Raw genomic sequence first — 19,143 nt, 5'->3', positions numbered from 1 at the left:
CAAATGTGTGAGTTCAGGAAGTACACTGCACAAAAAACATATGTTTAATAGAGTATAATGTTGCTCAATCTATATTAAGAATCTAAACCACATATGGGGTTCACATGACAACTGACTTATCTCTGATTTCAATAGAGGCATTGGCGTTTGGGTGGGGGACGCATGAACATTTCTAAGTTTATATTTTATCAGTATTGCGTTTATTGAATGCCTCTCAATGTAGTGATATAATCTGAAATACTTAGGTGACAAGCACATGCATGGTAAAGAAATACACTGTTTTTAAAAGCGACGTCATCATATTTTTACATGATGTTTATTGCATGATTTACATACTAAATATGTAAATCATGTCTCAGCTCGTGGGCTATTAGTGCCAAGCCCGACTCTTGGCTCAGTTCTGGCTCAACTCCCCGGTTAAAAAGTTGGCTCACACACCTCTACCCAGTAGGCATCAGTGGTAGCTTGATGTTACCGTTGCAGCAGACAGAAGATCCGACTGACACTGCCAGGCCCAGAACAACTAAGTAATTATTAGGGAGGTGTCTCACCCTGCACACCCTCCCTGAATCTCTATCCCTGAAAACTACTCCTCACGCAGAGCATCATCCAAACCAGATTCTGTACACCCACCATGGGAAGGAGAACTCCACCTGGTGCTCCCACCCACTGGAATGCCCCCAGGCAGAGTAGGATGAACTGCTCCACATGGATCAGAAGCTGATTTGTCCACAACCAACATATTGTATGTAATTGCATGTTTCTATCACTTACTACCGCTGATGAGGCATTGAAGCTCATTTCTCGTATGAATAGGAATTGAGGATGTGCGATCCTTTCGTTTCATCTACCGTTTGTGTATGTGTTGTTAATAGGAACACAAATTCAAAGGAGCCCCTCTTGAATAACAGTGAACAATTTGCATTGAAAGCAGACGTCCTGGCCATCTATCCTTCAGTTTGCATTGAAAGCAGACCTCCTGGCCATCTGTCCAGAGTGAGTAATCACAAGATAAGGGTTGGCAATTAATAGAGCACCACCAGAATATGTTTATAATGCGGCAATTCATCTCGATTTGTGAGAGAAAAGCTCAAGAAAAACAGAACTGCTTTTTTTGCAAGAATATTCTCCCATAAGAGAAGCTGAGGAAAGTATAGTCACTTGGTAAACTCCACAAATGAATGTTTTCAAAATTTCGAACTTCCCACAACTTTGAGAGTGAAGTTTGAAACTTCGACCACGTTGAGAGCGATTAGGTTTGCCATTTGCAAAACCAAAGCATTTTTCCTTCTTCATTGCTCAAAGATAAAGCGTCCAAATGGACCTTCCCAGCAGGCCCGGTTCCAGGAATTTATATCTGGATGGGTCAAGGGTGCGTTTGGGTGGGCCAATGTGTGGAATTTTTGACAATTCTGAAGGTAGCCTACAAGTACTAGCTTTATATTATATTTTTTTCCAAACAGTCATACACAGCATGTGTAGAGTTATTTGAGAGTAAAAGTTGATGTCTATACTCGTCAGGCCCTGCCCTCCCTGTAACCACACCTAAACCTTTGTATCTCTACACTTGGAAGACCTGCTAAATTTACTCCTTGCTCAACACCTATTTCTCTGCACATTGTGATCTTGGTAACTGTTTATTTCCATGTCATTCTTTTGCTTTTATTGATAAACAAGTTTTAAAAACAGCAACACATCTGGACAAAAGAAAGTAGTATTCTTGATACCTGTTTGCAATTTTCATGCCTGACAATTGTAAAACTGGTAATTGCAGTCAGAGGTAATCTCTTCTGGGGTATATCACATAGGTGATCGAGGGGTACAATGGCCTTCTTAGTGCACCCTAGGGCACTATAGTGTTACAGATGACGGCCGCTTGTGCAGCCCCTTCTTAATGTACTGGGGTACATGTAGAGCCAGCGCTAACTTCAGAGTGCATTTCCTCATTTTTATGGGAGCATGACCCTATGCAAATGAGGGAATGCCTTTGCCTCTGCACCCTCCCTGTATCATAGATTCAGGTACAGGGGCAAAATGACCCTCAGGATGCGCACTGACAGAATTCCCCAAAAAAGTGATACACAGTATGTGCCTCCTTAAGCCAGCCTTCTGGAGGGTGCCCTAGACATAGCCCTGCAGGGAGGTGCCATCACTAACTGCACCTGTCTCCCTGGGAATTTCTCTCCCCTCTTTAAATTGCCGGCAGTATGCCACCTGTACTGTGAAACACATGACTTCTATACTTATAAACAGACGTTTCGTATTTCATTGAAAGCGATTCCCACAGGCCAATCACAGGTTTCCGCACTGTTCCAAGGGCAGCACATTAATTGTAACAGAGTGCACTGTCCCTATTTGCATCTAAGTGCACCTGCTTAAAGGTGCGCAGTGATACAAATAGGGACAGTGCTCCCTATCTGTAATACAGGCCCTGTTGTTCTTTGAAAACTCTCTTACAAATGTCCATCTTATGTGCTAAATTGGTCATATTCTGTTTCCACTCATTGTGCGACAGAAAGGGGCGAGGACAGGAGATAGTGTTGAAAAGGTGATCTCACAGGTTGCAGTTAAAATTCCTATAACAACCACAGATACAAACATTTCATGAAGTACTGGAAAACTTCAGAATAATCATACACCAGTTCACAAATGGTGGCAACATCTGCACCAGTGTAGCTCCGTGAGGTGAGGTGAGACATGTGCCTTTATGAGGTGATGACCCTAACTTGGACTGTCATGTCAAGTTTGCAGTCAGCAATGATTCAGAGGTTCCTGGCATGGGTGATGGGGGTGGGAATAGGTCCTCGTCCTGTTGGCCACCAGTGTAATCGCACAGAGAAAAGCACTCTCCATAGATCACAACTTCAGTCTCCTCTGTGTTCAATTTCAGGCAGTTAGATTGTATTCATCATTCATTGGTCATTGTGACATATATATGTTCTAGGCAGATTCAGCTAAAGGGTGAGAAGCGCTGAGAGCTTGTGCGGCTTGCAGTTTTTGAGGTCCTGTTTGTGAATAGTGAAAGTTTGTGCTTGTGCATCTCTAGTATATGGAATCAACTTATACATGTGCAATTTTAGTGGGTATTGTATGTGCGTGCATGCTTGTGGTGTTTTTGCGTATGTGTCTGACATGGCCATTCCAGTGCAGGTGTTTCTGTAGGCAAAGTTAATTTGAGTCTGGTGTGAGGGTGCTTATGTGTTGTATGTATGAGTATAAACATGGCGTTTATGCATGTGGTGGTGTGTGCATGTGGTGTGTTTTGTGTTCCTTAAACACTGAATGGGTGAGTAAAACGATATTGATAAAATGACACAATAACTTGTTTGAGGCAAACAAACCATGTTTTTTATGAATGTGTATGTGATGCAGCTTTGGGTCCTAAAGGTCGAAGAACTCCACTCTCTGAGGCTTATGTGCATGAATCATCAACTGTGAGACCTCGCACCGAAACAGCAAACCTTACCAAACCTAGTGCTGTGCAGGTAAAAAGTAACCAAACACTATTTACGAAAGGTGACCAGATGACGCAGACACTATCCATTTATCTGATAATCATACTTGGTTTGTGGAAAATGTTTAGCTATATCAATTTTAAACTATACCTGTGGAATGAATTATTTAGTTCTGAGACAAGTTTGGATAATTAGCCATAATGCCACCATGTGTATATCATGCCATATTGCATAACACTTAGTAGATCTTTTTGAACTGAATTTTGATCTGTACCGAACAGTCACAGCCGGCATTAATCGTGGGTGGAGGGGGGGGGGGGGTGTTGGTAATAAATAACATTTATAAAACGTACCTTGTCCGCGTGTCCCGCATTTTCCTGATTTCTGGCTCTCTTGCCTCTGGCAAGAACAGGAAGCAAGCAGCCTCCCTCCCCTTCCCTGAGCCAATCACAACGCTGCAATTTTAATGGTGATTGGTTGGGATGCCGACCAGCCAGGTGCCTATGGGGAGGCCATTTTCTCCATGTAGGCTGCATGCAGCCTACCTGGAGAAAAGGCAGAGTGCACATGATTGGTTTGGTCGGCCCTGAGGGCGGACCAAACAGTCAGCACCCTTGGTAATGGGCAAGCTACTCTTCCCCTGCCCTAGTGCAGACCCACCCACCTACCCGCCATCAACCAAACCCTTCTGCTTTCTCGCAGTGCGAGAGGCAGGAACATAAAATGGCCTTTTTACCATTTTATGTTTCTGCTTCTCACACTGCGAGAAAGCAGTGGGGCGTCGCTCCTCCGCCCTTATGAAGGAGCCACCACTGAATGTGAAGAGTAAGATCATAAACAGGATCACTGAAATTATGTGGCAGGGGGAGAACCAAATTATGTAGCAAGGAAAGAGAAATACAGTGGCGTAATGAGGCACATATTGTGATAGTATTACTTCATTCCTTTATTATTTTTCTTTGCACTTGTTAACACTATCTGGTCATAGGTTGCACCTCAGTGGTACATGTTTACCACCCAAGTATAGCAATAAGAATGTTGCTGTATTTTTTAGCAACTTTTGATCCATTTGAACTAGAAACATGTTCTTTTAATTTGCAGATTATGCATCAGATAATGGATTATGTGGCAAATGCAGCAAATCCATAATTATGCAGAAAACACACAAGCCACAAAATTGCATAATCCAGTGTCCTCGACTATAACCTGGGAATGGGCAATATACCGTGTCAAGATATTAGAATATGAAATACCCACATTTGTAACCCTGCCACACCGATGGGGATAAATTCAGCCCAGCACAATTTCTTACTTTTTTTTAACTGTTTTTATTGATAGCGTTGTTTCACATTACATCATACAGCTTTATTGTGTTCAATTTCTAATTTGAGATAAAACTGTTATTTACTTTACCACAGCATCTGGCAGAGAACAGACAGACACTCATATTCTAGTAGGCATTGCAATTCCACATTATGGGTGCTCATCCGAGGAGGCATGAACTGCCACTATCTGAATAGTATAATGCATGCCTCCTTCAACAGTTTATTAATGTGCGCATTCTACACTGATTAAACTACTTAACATTCTCAGAACCCCCAACACAAACAGCCATAATTGAGGTGCAAAAGGCCGTTCATAGCCCTGGTACCAGTGCACCTGCTGCATCATTGGCAGACAAACTCCTGTCTCCTCTACCCCAACACCCCCCCTCCACCCCCCTCCCCCCCACCCCACTGTAGCTTGCTTCAGACATGAGCTAGGGTTGACACTGGGTGGTTTTATTTTTTTTACCGGCATGAGCGGTATTTGAATGTCTCAGTCAGTACAAAAATAGGGATAATCATCAAAAGCCAGTATTTTTCTCCCTATCATAATTTAAACAGCTATTATTAAAACAATGCACTTTAAGATGTATTCTCTAGGTTCCTTGATATCCCTGGACTGATCATTAAAGTAAATGAAGTGAAAACAAATCACAACGTTTGTTTATTGACAAGGAGGAAGCACGTCACAGGTGGCCTCTTCTGCTGTGGTTGGGATGGCCAAAGGCCATGCTGGGCCTGCTTTCCAGATCTGTGGTCCAGAATGGACTTGTGAGGTTGGCGTTTATCCCGTCTGGTTGACTATAGTCTGGATCTGGTTACAGAATGAGCTTTGGCATAAATGTGATTGCTAAACAAAAAGATGCCCTTGGTCAGACCTTAATTTGAAGACTAACAGACACAATTAAGAAGACCTAGACCTTGGCCTTCACTGTCCAGTGTTGCACGCGTGGGCTTTTCGTTGCCTCACCTAGTGTCTTCGTTTGCCATCTTCAAGTGTTCTCATGTCCTTAACCCCTATTTTTAATATGTAACTTTGTGTAATGTATTGTACCTCTGTAGATACTCTTGTAAAGCGCTCTGATACCTCCGGGTCTAGCCAGCGCTATATAAAACTCATAAAATAAAATAAATAAATAAATAGTGAACAGGGAAGCCCACAGGCTTGTACAGCAGCAACAAAGAAGTATGGTAATCCTGGTGATTAATGGTGGTAAGCGCAGGTGCACTTTTTACAAAGCTGTCACTCTTATACTTTGTTGCATCTAACTCTGAATCATTCGCAGTGTCACTAGAGAGGGATGATCAAGTAGTTCATAACTTAGTACCTCCCAGCGCCTTCTCCATCAATTACCCATTATTTCATTCACTCTGCCACTTGCTCCACCTATCCCAATAAGTCATACCCCTCACCTTTTCCATCCCCATCTCATTCTTTCTTCCCTCACTCTTCCTCCGTCTCCCGCCGATATCCACAATTCTTCTCACAAGCTCTGTGGCTTTCTGGATGATTCTCTATCTCATTCTTGTCTCTTCCATCTCTCGCCCCATCTGTTCTTTTCTCTCTCGCACAAGTCTACTACATCCCTCCCTTCCTTTTATTCTACCCCCCCCCACCAAATATTTTCATTACACTCTTTTTGTATTTGTTAAAACGCACTATCACCCAAGGGTCTCTTGGTGCTACTGAATAATAGGTCATAAGGTGAGGCAGCAGACATTAAGAAAACAGCAACGTTTTGAACGCTTTTCTGCTGAACTTCTCTGTACAACTTTTTCACGCTCATCAAAAGTGATATTACACCAGCCATGTCAGGGTGTTATATGCAGCATAGAAACACACACCCCTAAAGGTCACTGCGTGGAAAGAAGGCAATGAGCACTCACCTGAGACAAAGGCTTCCATTCTACACAGTTGATTCCTCCTACGAAGACCATGTTGGGCATCACTGGTCGCGGGAACTCAAGGGCAAAGTCATATCTCAGCAGCCAGAGCGAGGCCCCACCTAGGAGCTCAGGAGCAGATATGTCCCTCTGGAGGAACTGTGAGGCCAGGTGACCATAAGGCGAGTAAATATAATGGCAAATTCCCATCAAATAGAACCTGAACAACATGTTTTTCACTCGCTCAGAAACCACCATGCGGTCTGTGAAACCTGTAAACAGACGGGGTACATAGGATGTAGGACTTGGGCACTGTGTGGCAGCATCATCAAAGCCACACGGGATCGCTTTCAGGAAGAAGACGGATGGGATGGAGAGATATTCAGCGACTATCTGCCCACATGGAAACATGGGATCAATGAACAAGGCATGAAAATCACCCTCTCGCAGGTACTGGATCAGCTCACGGTCATTCAGTAGCTGCCGACAGGCTGAGAGCATCATCTTGGTGATGTTGTATGCCAGCTCATACTCCGTGATAACCCTTTCCACAAAAGATAGCTCAGTAAAGACGGCATTACTCATCCGCATGATTTGAGACTCAAAGTTTTCCCTCGTGTAGGGCACTGGGTAGGTCTTCACAGTGTAGACGTCTGAAGTCTTTATCAGAAGGTTGACCACTGGCACCACCAGGGTGATCTCGTGCCCTCGACGCTGCAGCTCCTCCACGACAGGCCGCATGCTGAGCCAGTGGCTCCCATCTTGGGGCACCACCAGTAGCTTCCCACCATTTGTGAGGCTGGACCAGGCCAAGAATAGAAGCACGGCTGCAGCCCAGGAGGAAGTCCCAGAAGCCATCTGTGGACAAGAGGTTCTGCTGCGAAAGGATGGAGATCCGCTCTTTATAGGGAGGTGCTGAGTCCACAGAATCTTGTCTGGACTTCGGACATTTATTGAGCTCGGAGAAGCAATGACCTGGAAAATAATTTGGCAATTCCCACATGCCTTGTTGTGCAACTTGAAATACAAACAGATATGCCCGCGTCCAGGGGGAGGAGCTTGCACATAAGCTGCACTCCAAGAAGGAGCGTGATTTTAGGCACCCTCTGGAAAACTAGTTTTCTAGTAAAAGTTTAGAAATGTATCATGTGTTGCCCAGCTAAAAGTTCAAACATGCACAGGTGCAGAAAGAGCTGACAGCTTTACAGCAAACACCAGATAACTTGGAACAAAAAGTACCTCTCTCCAAGGACACCTCAAGTTCTAGGAGGCTGGTACAGAAAAATCACAAAATAAACGCCATGAAGCAGTATCACGCACAAGCTGCTACCACGTCATAGCGTTTTTATTTTTTTTATTTCAGCCAAGTTCGACAGTAGATTTGTGGCTGTACAAAATCGATATGAAAACATTGAAATGGCCAATACCTCCTGTAGTCGAGACTTATTGTCCTTGGCAATGCTTGTTGTTGTGGGAAATTTCCTAGGAGGGTTTCCAAAAGGCCTTTAAGACCTAACTTCCCAACTTACAGATCTCGTCCTTTGGAAATCCTTATGGCTTCCTGACAGGTCAATGGACCTCTGCCAAGTGTTGAATGGAGCTGGAATGAGAATACAAATCCTGCATATATCATCAACTGCCAGATCCTTAATGTTCAGTCAATGACGAGAGCTTGGTCGAGTTTTCAAAACTTTTATTTATCTTAAAAGATTAGTATTTTTTTTCATCTTTATTCAGATTAGTTCAGTTTACAGAAATGCCAAATAAATGGCAAGTGACAGCATAAATCAATACAAATTTTTCCATAAAGGAAAATTGTCACTAAACTAGCTAAGAGCCTAATCTACCCTAAATAGAACCCATGAAGAGTCCTTTTTGGAAAAGAGTAAATTGCACTTCTCATAAAGAGTCGTTCTGGAAACTCAGCCGAGCAACTGTCAAAATATCAGTAAAGAAGCAAATTATCATTGCAGTAGCATTGATCAAAAAAGGGTTTAGATAAGGTAAATAATAAAGTCACCTTCAGCAATAGCTGTCGATAACAAAGAGCTGAAATAAGAAGTAACTCTGCAGAGTCATAAGAAGTCTCCTTCAAGCAAATTTCAGAGGAAAAGAATCAAGTCTGGTCTCTGGTCTCTAGCTAGGTACACTTATTAATATAAAATCACACAATAATGTAACGGAACGTATCAAGCTTATCAAGTGTTAATAGTTTTACTCCAATGGAAACCGCTTATTCAATGGGGTTGTCAACTTCTGATGCTTATTCTCTCGATTCCCACAGTAAACATCCACATTGGTATGTAGTAAAACAATGTTGCATATACTTATAACATGGAGAAAGGTTTTCATGAGAACCTTACTACCTAAGCTAAACGATTAGCTCTATGTCCATTGTGAATATAAAAGTGAGTCGGATATGCTGAGACAAAACTAGCAATAATGTTCTGGTGAGACGTACATAAAATATATCGAAATCATTCTTTATTCTAACAGTCACAGTAAGGTGGGTCTTTGTTCAGTTTAAATGAGCTAATGTGGCATGCTGGATTGAGGAAAACATGCTCTAAATAAAAGTCTAATAAGCTACGAGTAGGAGTTGAAAAAGTCTTTTGGGCCTAATAAAGGGGCACATGAAAGAATGATAGCCTAGTCCCAAAAATAATTCTTAACATTATTTCATATACATTTAAGCAAGCACATATTCCCTATGTGTCATTTTCTATGTGAAACAATTTTTGTAGCAATTTAAACGCAATCTGAGGTGCAATTCTAGAATGGTTTTCAAGTAGAAATTTAGTTTTTAACGTTATTTCCCACATTGTTGCTTAAATCATTTATCCTGGTAAGGCAATAGCACCTATTTCCGAAAAAGACTCACTCAATGTGTCAATGCTGTTTCTTGTATGATTGAGAATCAGGAATGGTGTCCGCACTGATTCTAGGGCGAGTAGCATACAATCAATGCACACATCCTCAAAAAGAAGTGGAGGGGCTAACCTAGTTAGGCAGTATAACAGTGACTTCATGGTGCGTGAGATCACAGCGCATGATGTCACGGCGCGTGACATGGCACGTGGCAGCACAAGAAGTGACCTCACAGGAAGTGACATCAGAAGATGTGACATCAGATATTAAGACCTCACACATGTTTAGCAGGTCTATTATGAGTACATTTAGGCGAGTTACTAGATTTAACAATTGAGATTTTCCATCAGGGTTCTGACAAAAAAGAGGGGCAACCCCGATGCAAAATCTGGGCCTCAACGAACACATTTGTTTAAAACTCTGCCACAGAGTAATTGGCAACAAGGAGAACCATGGCAGTAGATCTGTTCTGCTAAGTTGGTTACAAAGTCTGAGTTTTAAAATATCTTATGGGGTTACTGCTGCAGAGATATTTGTGTGCTCAATAAATCTCAGGGAATATTAAAAATGGTAAGAAATCTCTGGAGGTTAACACTTTTGTTGGAGAGATCTGTGTTTTGTCTAGTCCCAGATTTTAATTAAAGTAGTGTAGAAGGTAAATGTGTCTCCTGCAAAGCACATTATGTAACATGCAGATTACAGATTTTTATTGTTTGCAGATATGTGGGTTATGCTTTGAACACAGAGATCCATTTATTACTTGCATCTCATAAATTGTAATCCTTTTGATATAGGACGGAGAACTATGAAGGACATGTGACTCCTTCACCATGTAACACTCAGTCTTATGTAACACATCTTGTACACTGATTTACCCACTTAGATGATTTATTGTCTAAGTGTTATGTGTATGGAACACAAAGAGTTCTGACACCCTGCAATGGGACGAGTAGCATTATACAAGAAATAAAATAGTGGTATTTAAATTGTTATTTGTGTAAATACTGGGCCAGACCAACACATCTGATATTCTTACAGGGCATGAAGTCTTATATATTCATGGGCAAAAGCATGCTTTTCTTAAGTGCCTGTGACGTGATAACAAGCTGTCTGCCTTGGTTTCCCCTTCGTTGCCTTTGTATCTATGTGTGAGTCTACAGACCACACCCAGCCAGGGTCATATTAGAACAAAAAGGAGGCCTGATGGCCCCTTAACTTCCCTTTATATTTCACACAGCTGGAGGTGAAAATAGAAAAGCCCCCACCCTACCTGCACCTTGCTGCTGGTAATGGAAAGCAGACAATGTGCATGCGCTGCTAAACGTGTTCCAGCCTCAGAAAATGACACCAGGACAATTTCAAGATATTTGTGTGGGGCCTAACTTCTTGGCAGGGTGGACAGCGTCTATCTACCGTGTGAAAATAGTTGGTGGATGCAGTCTTACCGTGTGTACCCCCGACTTGTGTCCTGGATACAATTGTGTCAGTACTAAATATTGATAGGGCTCACACAACATGTCAGTGCTGTTTCTGATATAACAGAGATTCAGAAAAGGTGTCCGCACCGATTCTAGAGCAAGTTATACAAAATGTGTATGTGGTGAAGATGAAAATGGGCCACAGTTGTTACTTGAGCAACTGGAAATCGGACGAGGTATCAGGACTGATTCTGGGGCTACTATCACACGATATATCAGTTCTCAATGTGGTGCAATATTATACAGTGTGTCAGAGCTGATTGCACATTAATGTAAAAATCAGACAAGGTGTTCATGCTGATTTTAGGGTGAGTATCCCAAATGTACTAGCTCTGAATATGGGTTACGCTCACTCAATGTGCCAAATATGGGCGAGGACAACACAATGTGTCAATGTTTGAATAACTGAGAATCAGACGCGTCACAGCTGATTCTGGTGTAAATGAGGATTACAAAACATGTCAGCGGTGGTTCTGGGTAGGCCTGGCTGGTGAACTTCTCTCCATTCTTGGAGTGTCTGGAGTTTTCCATACTCTGCACTTTGAGATTTTTCCTCATTCGAGTTCATTAATGTTAACTTTGCGATCACGAGTGAAGAAAATCCAACGCTAGACTTCTTTCCAGCGAGATTTCTCAATACGGGCGTTTGCAAATAGTTTCAACCCCTTGTGTTGAAAAGCTATGTTTGCGTTGAGGAAGCTGCTTCTTGAGTCAAAAATCTACTCAAGCAGCAGAAAGAAGCAGCGCCCTCTTGTGCTGCGCATGGTGCAGTTTGCGCTGGGTTTCCAGCACAGGACAAACACCTGGCGCTAAAAATCAGCACAAACGGATGAGTAGACTGACTCAGGAATAAATAACAATTGCACATGCTATTAAATGTCAGTGTGCCAAATACCAAGGCTGTGCACTCCTGAATCCACCTCATGCCTCTTTAATCCACTTTCAGACACTCTCTGCCGCTTTATCTCACTCTAGAGGGCTACTGCTTTATTCCTCATTGACAATTTTCTGTCTTTCTCTTCCTTCTTCTTTTGTGTTTGTGTGTTTTTACCTCTCTTGCTTAGGAAAAATAAGTACCTGGCCCCTAAAAATTACCCTTAATCACAAAGAGCCCTACCAAGACGGGACGCAACAAAGACTTAGACCAAACGGGGATCTGATATATGATGAAAAATCTATAATTCCTTAACGTGTAGATTAACACTGTACCCAAGGTCAAGATGCATAGATTTATAAAAATGGATAAACACAGGCCACTGTACATTGACACCCAAAAATTAAAGTGGAAACAGAGAGAGTGCCTCACGGTCGAATCACCCGAGGGGGTTCCTGGTTAACAATCACCAGTTTACCCACTTCTCATCATTGGTCACTCTCTCTGGGTGAAGACAAAAGAATCACATACAAACATATATATGTGCACAAATAAGAATAGTGACAAACACACCAACAGTAGACAATTACCAACACTTATTGTGCGATTGCATATAGTAATACCAGAACCCCATATAAAATGAACCAAGAAAATTGGTTCCAAAAAAGAATAAAAAGTGTGAAGAGGTTTGCTAGCTATCTATCTTTATTCTGGTGCTGCAAACTCTTCAATTAAAAATGGTTAGTTATATACCATCATTATTTGTTTGCTGCCGACATGTTTCGTTGCTCCAACCTCAGCAACTTCATCAGGACAAAAGATGGGGTGCACTATTCTCAATCTTCACATCTTGTCAATTTAAAGAACCTGTGTAGATAAAACCGGAGTGCAGCGATGAATAAACCGCAATATACAACCCTGCAGCCAAAGGATTTAGTATATTCAGGGCGAATTCACCCATAGTAACGCCACGCATTAATTTTACTCAAAGACAGTTGTTTACCTTATGATCGCCAGGGCATCACATACCAGCGATCATATAGTGGACCCCGTGTCTTATAATCACGTGTCCTCCCAGTGCTCCACTTGTATAGAGCCACCTAAATAAAAACAACAATGCGGCAATGAAATAGAATGAGCACCACTAGAATGAGAACCCTAAAAATTACCACCTGTGCCTCCACCAGCTTAAATTAAGCACTGGGGCCTGGCACTACCTTAAGGTGGGTTAGGTAATTAAAAAGTCATGACTTCAATTTCCTTCAGGATCAAAGAAGATTCGAGGAGGCTCTGATGTGGAATGGGATGCTGTACCATGCAATGTAATAAAAACGCCTGTCCTTCTGATCTGGTTCTGTGCATGCATGGGATGTGTTAGATTTGATACTGTGCTTATAACAGAACAGCGAAGAGAATGGGAGAGGTGTTAGGGAAAAGGGGGCATTTGGAACAGAAGACCACAGAGGGTGAAAGGGGCTAGTAAAGAAGTAAAAGAGAAAGAGGCACAAAGGACTTGTGGACAACATATCACAGAGATAAATGGAAAACACATGCACTCTCATCGAGTGATTCAACAAAATGGAAAAAGTAGGCCCCAAAACATAAGCAGTGAAAGGTCACAAGTACTTGGGCCATGCTCCAGGTGAGGGTCAAAAACAAAAAGAAGTAAGCCCACACATGCAAGTGAGTGAGAAGCAAGCACCTGAAAGTGATGATAAAGCCAACTAATTATAAGCAATCGGTAGGCTGTAAGCTCAATGTAAGCAAATAAAATGCCTTGCAAACACAAGGCCTGCCTCAGGTGAGACTTAAGAAGGCATGGGCGCGTCCACATATGTCCCATAGAAAGGCATAAGACGTGTCACAATTACGAATGCATGTAGGGGCTCCTGAGGACAGACAACCCTTGTAAAACTGACAGGGGTTAGATTAGATCAAGAGTTATATAATTCAACAGATGTCCCAGCTCCATTCAGCTCTCTACATGGAGAAACCACAACACTGTTCAAAGCTAATGTAGGGAAGATCTTCACTCTACACACCACATCACCAACACTTAAATCAAAGGTAGTAGCCCACAAATCGCAAAACCCAGCTGGCTCCCCAAGAACATAAAAGCGCCAAGAGTCCATTGAATTAGTGGAGTCTGTGCTATACGGAAAAAGAAAATAAGTAACTTACCTGTAATTGTGGTGCTCCAGTATTGGTATTTTTTCATAGAGTCACATGCTTGAATCATTCCCTGTCGTCGAAGTGGAAGTCCCATGGTACATATAAAGCAGTAAGTAATAACTTTAACATTGAATTCAATGGAGAAAAAACATATACTTTAATCACTTGTCATTAGGAATTGCTAAAAGTACAGCAAATCAGACAACAGCATCCTCAAGAACCCTCACCACAGAGGTTCCAGGCTCTCAGATTTTCTAGCACAAGTGAAAAATGAAGATAATGGAATAGGTAGGTGATCCTCTATGGAGAGGAGGGTGGGTAGCATGTGAATCTATGAAAGATCCAAGGGGTTTAGTGTGCGCACTACCTGGTTGTATGTAGTTGTGTAATTGTGCCATGCTCCAAGGTATCACTGAACGGGAGTGTGGAAGATATCAATAAAGTTGTATCCCCACGTAAGTGGGGTATGTCCCACGGGCACTGGTTGTCGTGTCCTTAGGAAAAGGTTTCTCAGATTAATCAAAATGTTATATGAAAAAGACGTTCAGTACTTTATGTAACGATTTACATCTTTTAATGGATTGTTGCGTCACAATTCATATAGAAATATTGTGATTCTTCAAACACTTCAATTCCGAGAATGCATTTCAATTGTTGAATGACTTTATATGATCCCATTGCATTTCGGCATCAGTGCCTTCATCTGGGGATAATCTGTAAACAGTAATACAAATATTCAGGCATATATACATGAGGAAAAGTAATGGGTGATTGACCTTCACTAAATGATGACCCGTGGTTTCAAAATAATAGGCGGTTTTAATAAAAACTCTTGGCTTCCCTCTCAGTCTGAGGCTAAATGTGTCAGGCAGTGATGTTAATGATGTTATGAGTTGTGTGCACAAACACGATGTTAAACTGACTCTAAAACGAGTCATCGGGCTTAATAATGTCACCGGTGTTTAACACACCGAACAAAAAAATTTGAAGTTAAAAAGATTCAAACGTTACGATACCCGCTCGTGGTGTCACCATGTCAGTTTTATTTCGGCAGTGTCTACATATGTCAGGGAGTGATGTTAATGATGTTATGAGTTGTGTGCTCAAACGCGATGTTAAAAATCTATGAAAAATACCAATACTGGAGACCCACAGTTACAGGTAATTAAATTATTTTCTTCTCCAGCATTGGATCTTTCATAGATTCACATACTTGAATCAGAAGAGTTAGCAGTGTTACCTAGGAAAATATTCATGAATGTGAATACAAATATATATATATATATATATATGAAATACCAATAATTCACCGCACACGCCTTGATGTCAAATTGCAGTTTCTTTTATTTCAAAACGTGACAAACACCTACGCGTTTCGAACCGTAGTTCGTGTGCGGTGAATTATTGGTATTTCATCAAAACGGGACACTGCCCTGGTCCCTTCGCCGGCACCGACTGAAGCGTGCTCCCGCTGCGACAGGACAAGTTGTATGCTATATATATATATATATATATATATATATATATATATATATATAGACAGCTCCACTCGCACCAGCCTGTAGCACTCAGAGGCGGGTGCCTGCCAGTCGGGGGTGCACCCGACAATAATATCCGCTCCAACAGTCCCTCCCCGCAATACTCGGGAAACAGGAGGCAGCACTCAAAAGATAGGATGCACAAAGTAAGATTAAATACTTTGTGCACCTCCGACTGGCAGGCACCCGCCTCTGAGTGCTACAGGCTGGTGCGAGTGGAGCTGTCATTTATATTCCAGTTGCACCGCGGAACCAACGCTTTGGATTTATCAGCGGTTTTTCCCACTACAAGGACGCCGTTTCTCGAGGGAAACAACAGAGCAAGCGTCCCTGGATTACACCGGGTAAGAGACTAAACCGCTTTTGAACCACATATGTGAAGTTGGAACACCGCTGGCGAGATAGGCTCACATTCCGTGGTCACGGCTGTAACCACGAGCGTTAACAATGTTTTGTGAAACAGAGAGACGGAAGGCTGAAGAGGGCATGTTCAAGAACAAGAAAAAGGCTGCTGGGGCACAGGGGGAGGCACCTGATACCACTGACAAAAACGCAACGGACCTGAACGCAAAGCTGATTGCGTTAGAACGTCTCTATGACAGAGAATGCAGAAAATGGTGGAAAGCGACGTCGCTTCAAAATTATATAGATGTTGATCGTGTGCCAAGAGGGCTGAGGATTTACACTATCCCTGCATACAAAAATCCGGACCCCCTGCTACTGGACGCATGGGCGGAGCACACTGCCCAGTCATGCAAGGGCAGTTTGATGATACTGGTACGCTTTGCCTGGTCCGATAGAGATAAAGCCTTGGCTGAAATTAAGGATATTGAACATGACCTCACTAAAGAACAAGATCAACCCAAATTGGAAGAAAAACGTGAAGCAATGAAGAAAAGATTGAAGAAATATGAAGAGAAAATCAAACTAAGAAAGGAGGAGAAATTTGAGAGGGATGAGAAAGACTACCGCATGGGAAGAGTACTTACCTTCTCAAAAAAATATGACCAGCCACGCAAAGAATTGAAAATGAGAAAGAAAAAACAATCTGGGACAAGTATCCCTGTGCCTGAAACCTCGGAATCATCGTTAACTGGAGAAGAGGTATCAAGCGAGGACGGTCATGAAGACGAAACTGAACCCTCGGGTTTTCAGGAGGAGTATCAAGTAATGCGCACGAAACAACATCCAGGGGGGAGGGGCAAACCCCCGGAAAGAAGAACACAAAGAGGAAGACGAGGAGGGGGGGCTGGAGCCGCAAACACCGTGGGCTCGCCACCCGTAACCAGGAGCATGAAGAGTGCCTACAAGAAGAAAACATAGGCATTGTAGACAATCTTACTATTGTCAACTTGACACTAAAAATACTGACTACCGAGGAACAGAACATCTTGAAATTGGGACTTACTTTTTGCCCTGAAAAAAACTTCGAGTTTACGCAAACACGCATAGACTTATTCAAGTTCACCCGCAAACTAAAACTGTATAAATATTTCAAGCTGAAACCTCCCTTACCCAAACCAGCGGCTGCTGGTGACACGGAAGAAAGCACATTGCTATGTAAAGATCTTGCGGGCATTCGATCTCTGGAAGAACTGAGAAGGGAGGTAGAAGATGAGGATATTGTCAACCTAAGAGATACACAAATGGTGACACATATGGAAGTACAGCAAAGAGGGAGTGCTACAAACTTCAAACCTAGTTCCACTTTCATGCCAATAATGGGAACGGATGCGATAGACACTTTTTCTGAAGCTGTGATTCAGGATTTAAGGTCTCTTAGATGTAAACACAAATCGGATCGTGGTAGGTCCAATTTCACCTATAAACAACAAACAGCATTAAAAAAGCTATGTGATGATTCGTCCCTGGTGTGTAAACCCTCGGATAAAGGAGGAAATATTGTGTTGTTAACTAAATTGCAGTATGAACAAGAGGCACTGCGACAACTAAATGATCCAAACACGTATATGAGGGTTAACGAATCTACATATAATAAGAGCATCAAAGACTACCACGACATGATACTGAAATGGTACAATAACAATATGCTAAATGGTGATGAACACATGTTTTTGAGATGCTTAAATCCAGTGACCCCGACCTTTTATTATCTACCAAAGATACATAAGGATCCGGTGAATCCCCCCGGGAGGCCCATTGTAGCTTCTCAGGGCAGCTTAACTGAGAACTTATCAATATATGTTGACTCTTTTCTTTCTCCCCTTGTGGTCAATTTGAAATCCTATCTGAAGGATACTAAACACTTTTTGAACTGTATTGAACGAATGGATTGGATGGAAGGGTATACTATGATGGTCATTGACATTGCTAGCTTGTACACATGTATCGAGCATGATGAAGGACTTCAAGCTATTTCCTGGTTATTGGAGAGTAGGCCAGTGAAATACTATGAACACAATAAAATGTTGATGGAATTTCTAAGATTCTGCCTCGAGAACAACATTTTCCTCTTCGGCAAGAACCTCTATAAACAGCTAACAGGCGTGGCGATGGGCACTTGCTCAGCCCCGAGCTTCGCGAATTTATTCGTGGGGCACTGGGAGGAGCGGGTGGCTTGGTCCGAAACCAACAACAAATGGAATAATCTGGTGAAATGTTGGTACCGCTATATAGATGACCTGTTCATCATCATTGAAGGGACAGTTGAACTAGCTGAGGAATATCTAGAGGTACTTAATAAAAATGACAACAACTTGCGATTTACAGGAGAAATCAGCCAAAAGGAAGTTAATTATTTGGATTTGACTGTTTTCGTTGAAGATGGTAATCTGCATACCAAGCTCTTTCGCAAGGCCACCGCTGGCAATTCGACATTATATGCGAACAGCGGACATCCTAAGAGATTGGTAAATAGTATACCGTATGGTGAACTATTAAGGATAAGGAGGAACAATACCAAGGACAATGAGTTCAAAAAAGCAGCCAGCAACTGCATACAAAGGTTTAAAGCTAGGGGATATAATGCAGGTATACTCAAACAAGCATTAAGTAAAGTGGAGACCCTAGAGAGGAGCAAGTTGCTGGAAGACAAAACTCATGAAAGAAATACTGAGACTGGGCAATTTCGACTTATAACTACCTATTTAAGGAATTCCGGAGACATCAAACGCATTCTGCGTAGACATTGGAATATCCTAATGACGGACAATGTTATAAAACAAGATCTGCCCTCCTATCCTCTAGTAACATTTAGAAAGGCCAGAGCACTAAAAGACTATTTGGTCCACAGTCACCATGATGAACTGAAGCCCAAACCTAAGATTGAACCAATGAAAGGTTTCTTTCCCTGCGGACGGTGTAAGGCGTGCAAGGGAAGTAAACACATAACTCAATACAGCATACCAGGTGTCAAGGAACCCAAGAGAATTCTAAAATTCCTCACATGTACCACGCCTTATGTGGTTGTTATGGTCGGATTTTCTGATTAGATGGGATCAGCCCCTAGGGGCCCCTCCAACCCAGCCAGAACGTAATCACATCCCTCCTCAGGACCAACTATCCAGGCACCTGGGTACCTACCTGAGG

General features: G+C 42.3%; 1 protein-coding gene across 3 annotated transcripts in view; it reads right to left on the bottom strand.

Moving 5' to 3' along the window:
- The window catches only part of LOC147731260 (UDP-glucuronosyltransferase 1A5-like), a 629,871-nt gene that overhangs the window by 317,604 nt on the left and 293,124 nt on the right, over positions 1-19,143 (bottom strand). Inside the window, exon 1 of one of the 3 annotated variants that reach the window (XM_086956279.1) lies at positions 6,668-7,554. The exons of the other annotated variants lie outside the window; for them this stretch is intronic. Coding sequence (XP_086812405.1) covers positions 6,668-7,522 — 855 coding nt within the window. The 5' untranslated portion in view covers positions 7,523-7,554. Of the gene's footprint in view, positions 1-6,667; positions 7,555-19,143 lie in introns of those variants that run through there. 3 annotated transcript variants of the gene reach the window in all.

Source organism: Lissotriton vulgaris, chromosome 2_1 (genome assembly GCF_964263255.1).
Source record: "Lissotriton vulgaris chromosome 2_1, aLisVul1.2, whole genome shotgun sequence".
NCBI lineage: Eukaryota > Metazoa > Chordata > Amphibia > Caudata > Salamandridae > Lissotriton > Lissotriton vulgaris.
The sequence above is the reverse complement of the archived record's forward strand: the minus strand, read 5'-3'. Positions and strand labels throughout refer to the sequence as shown.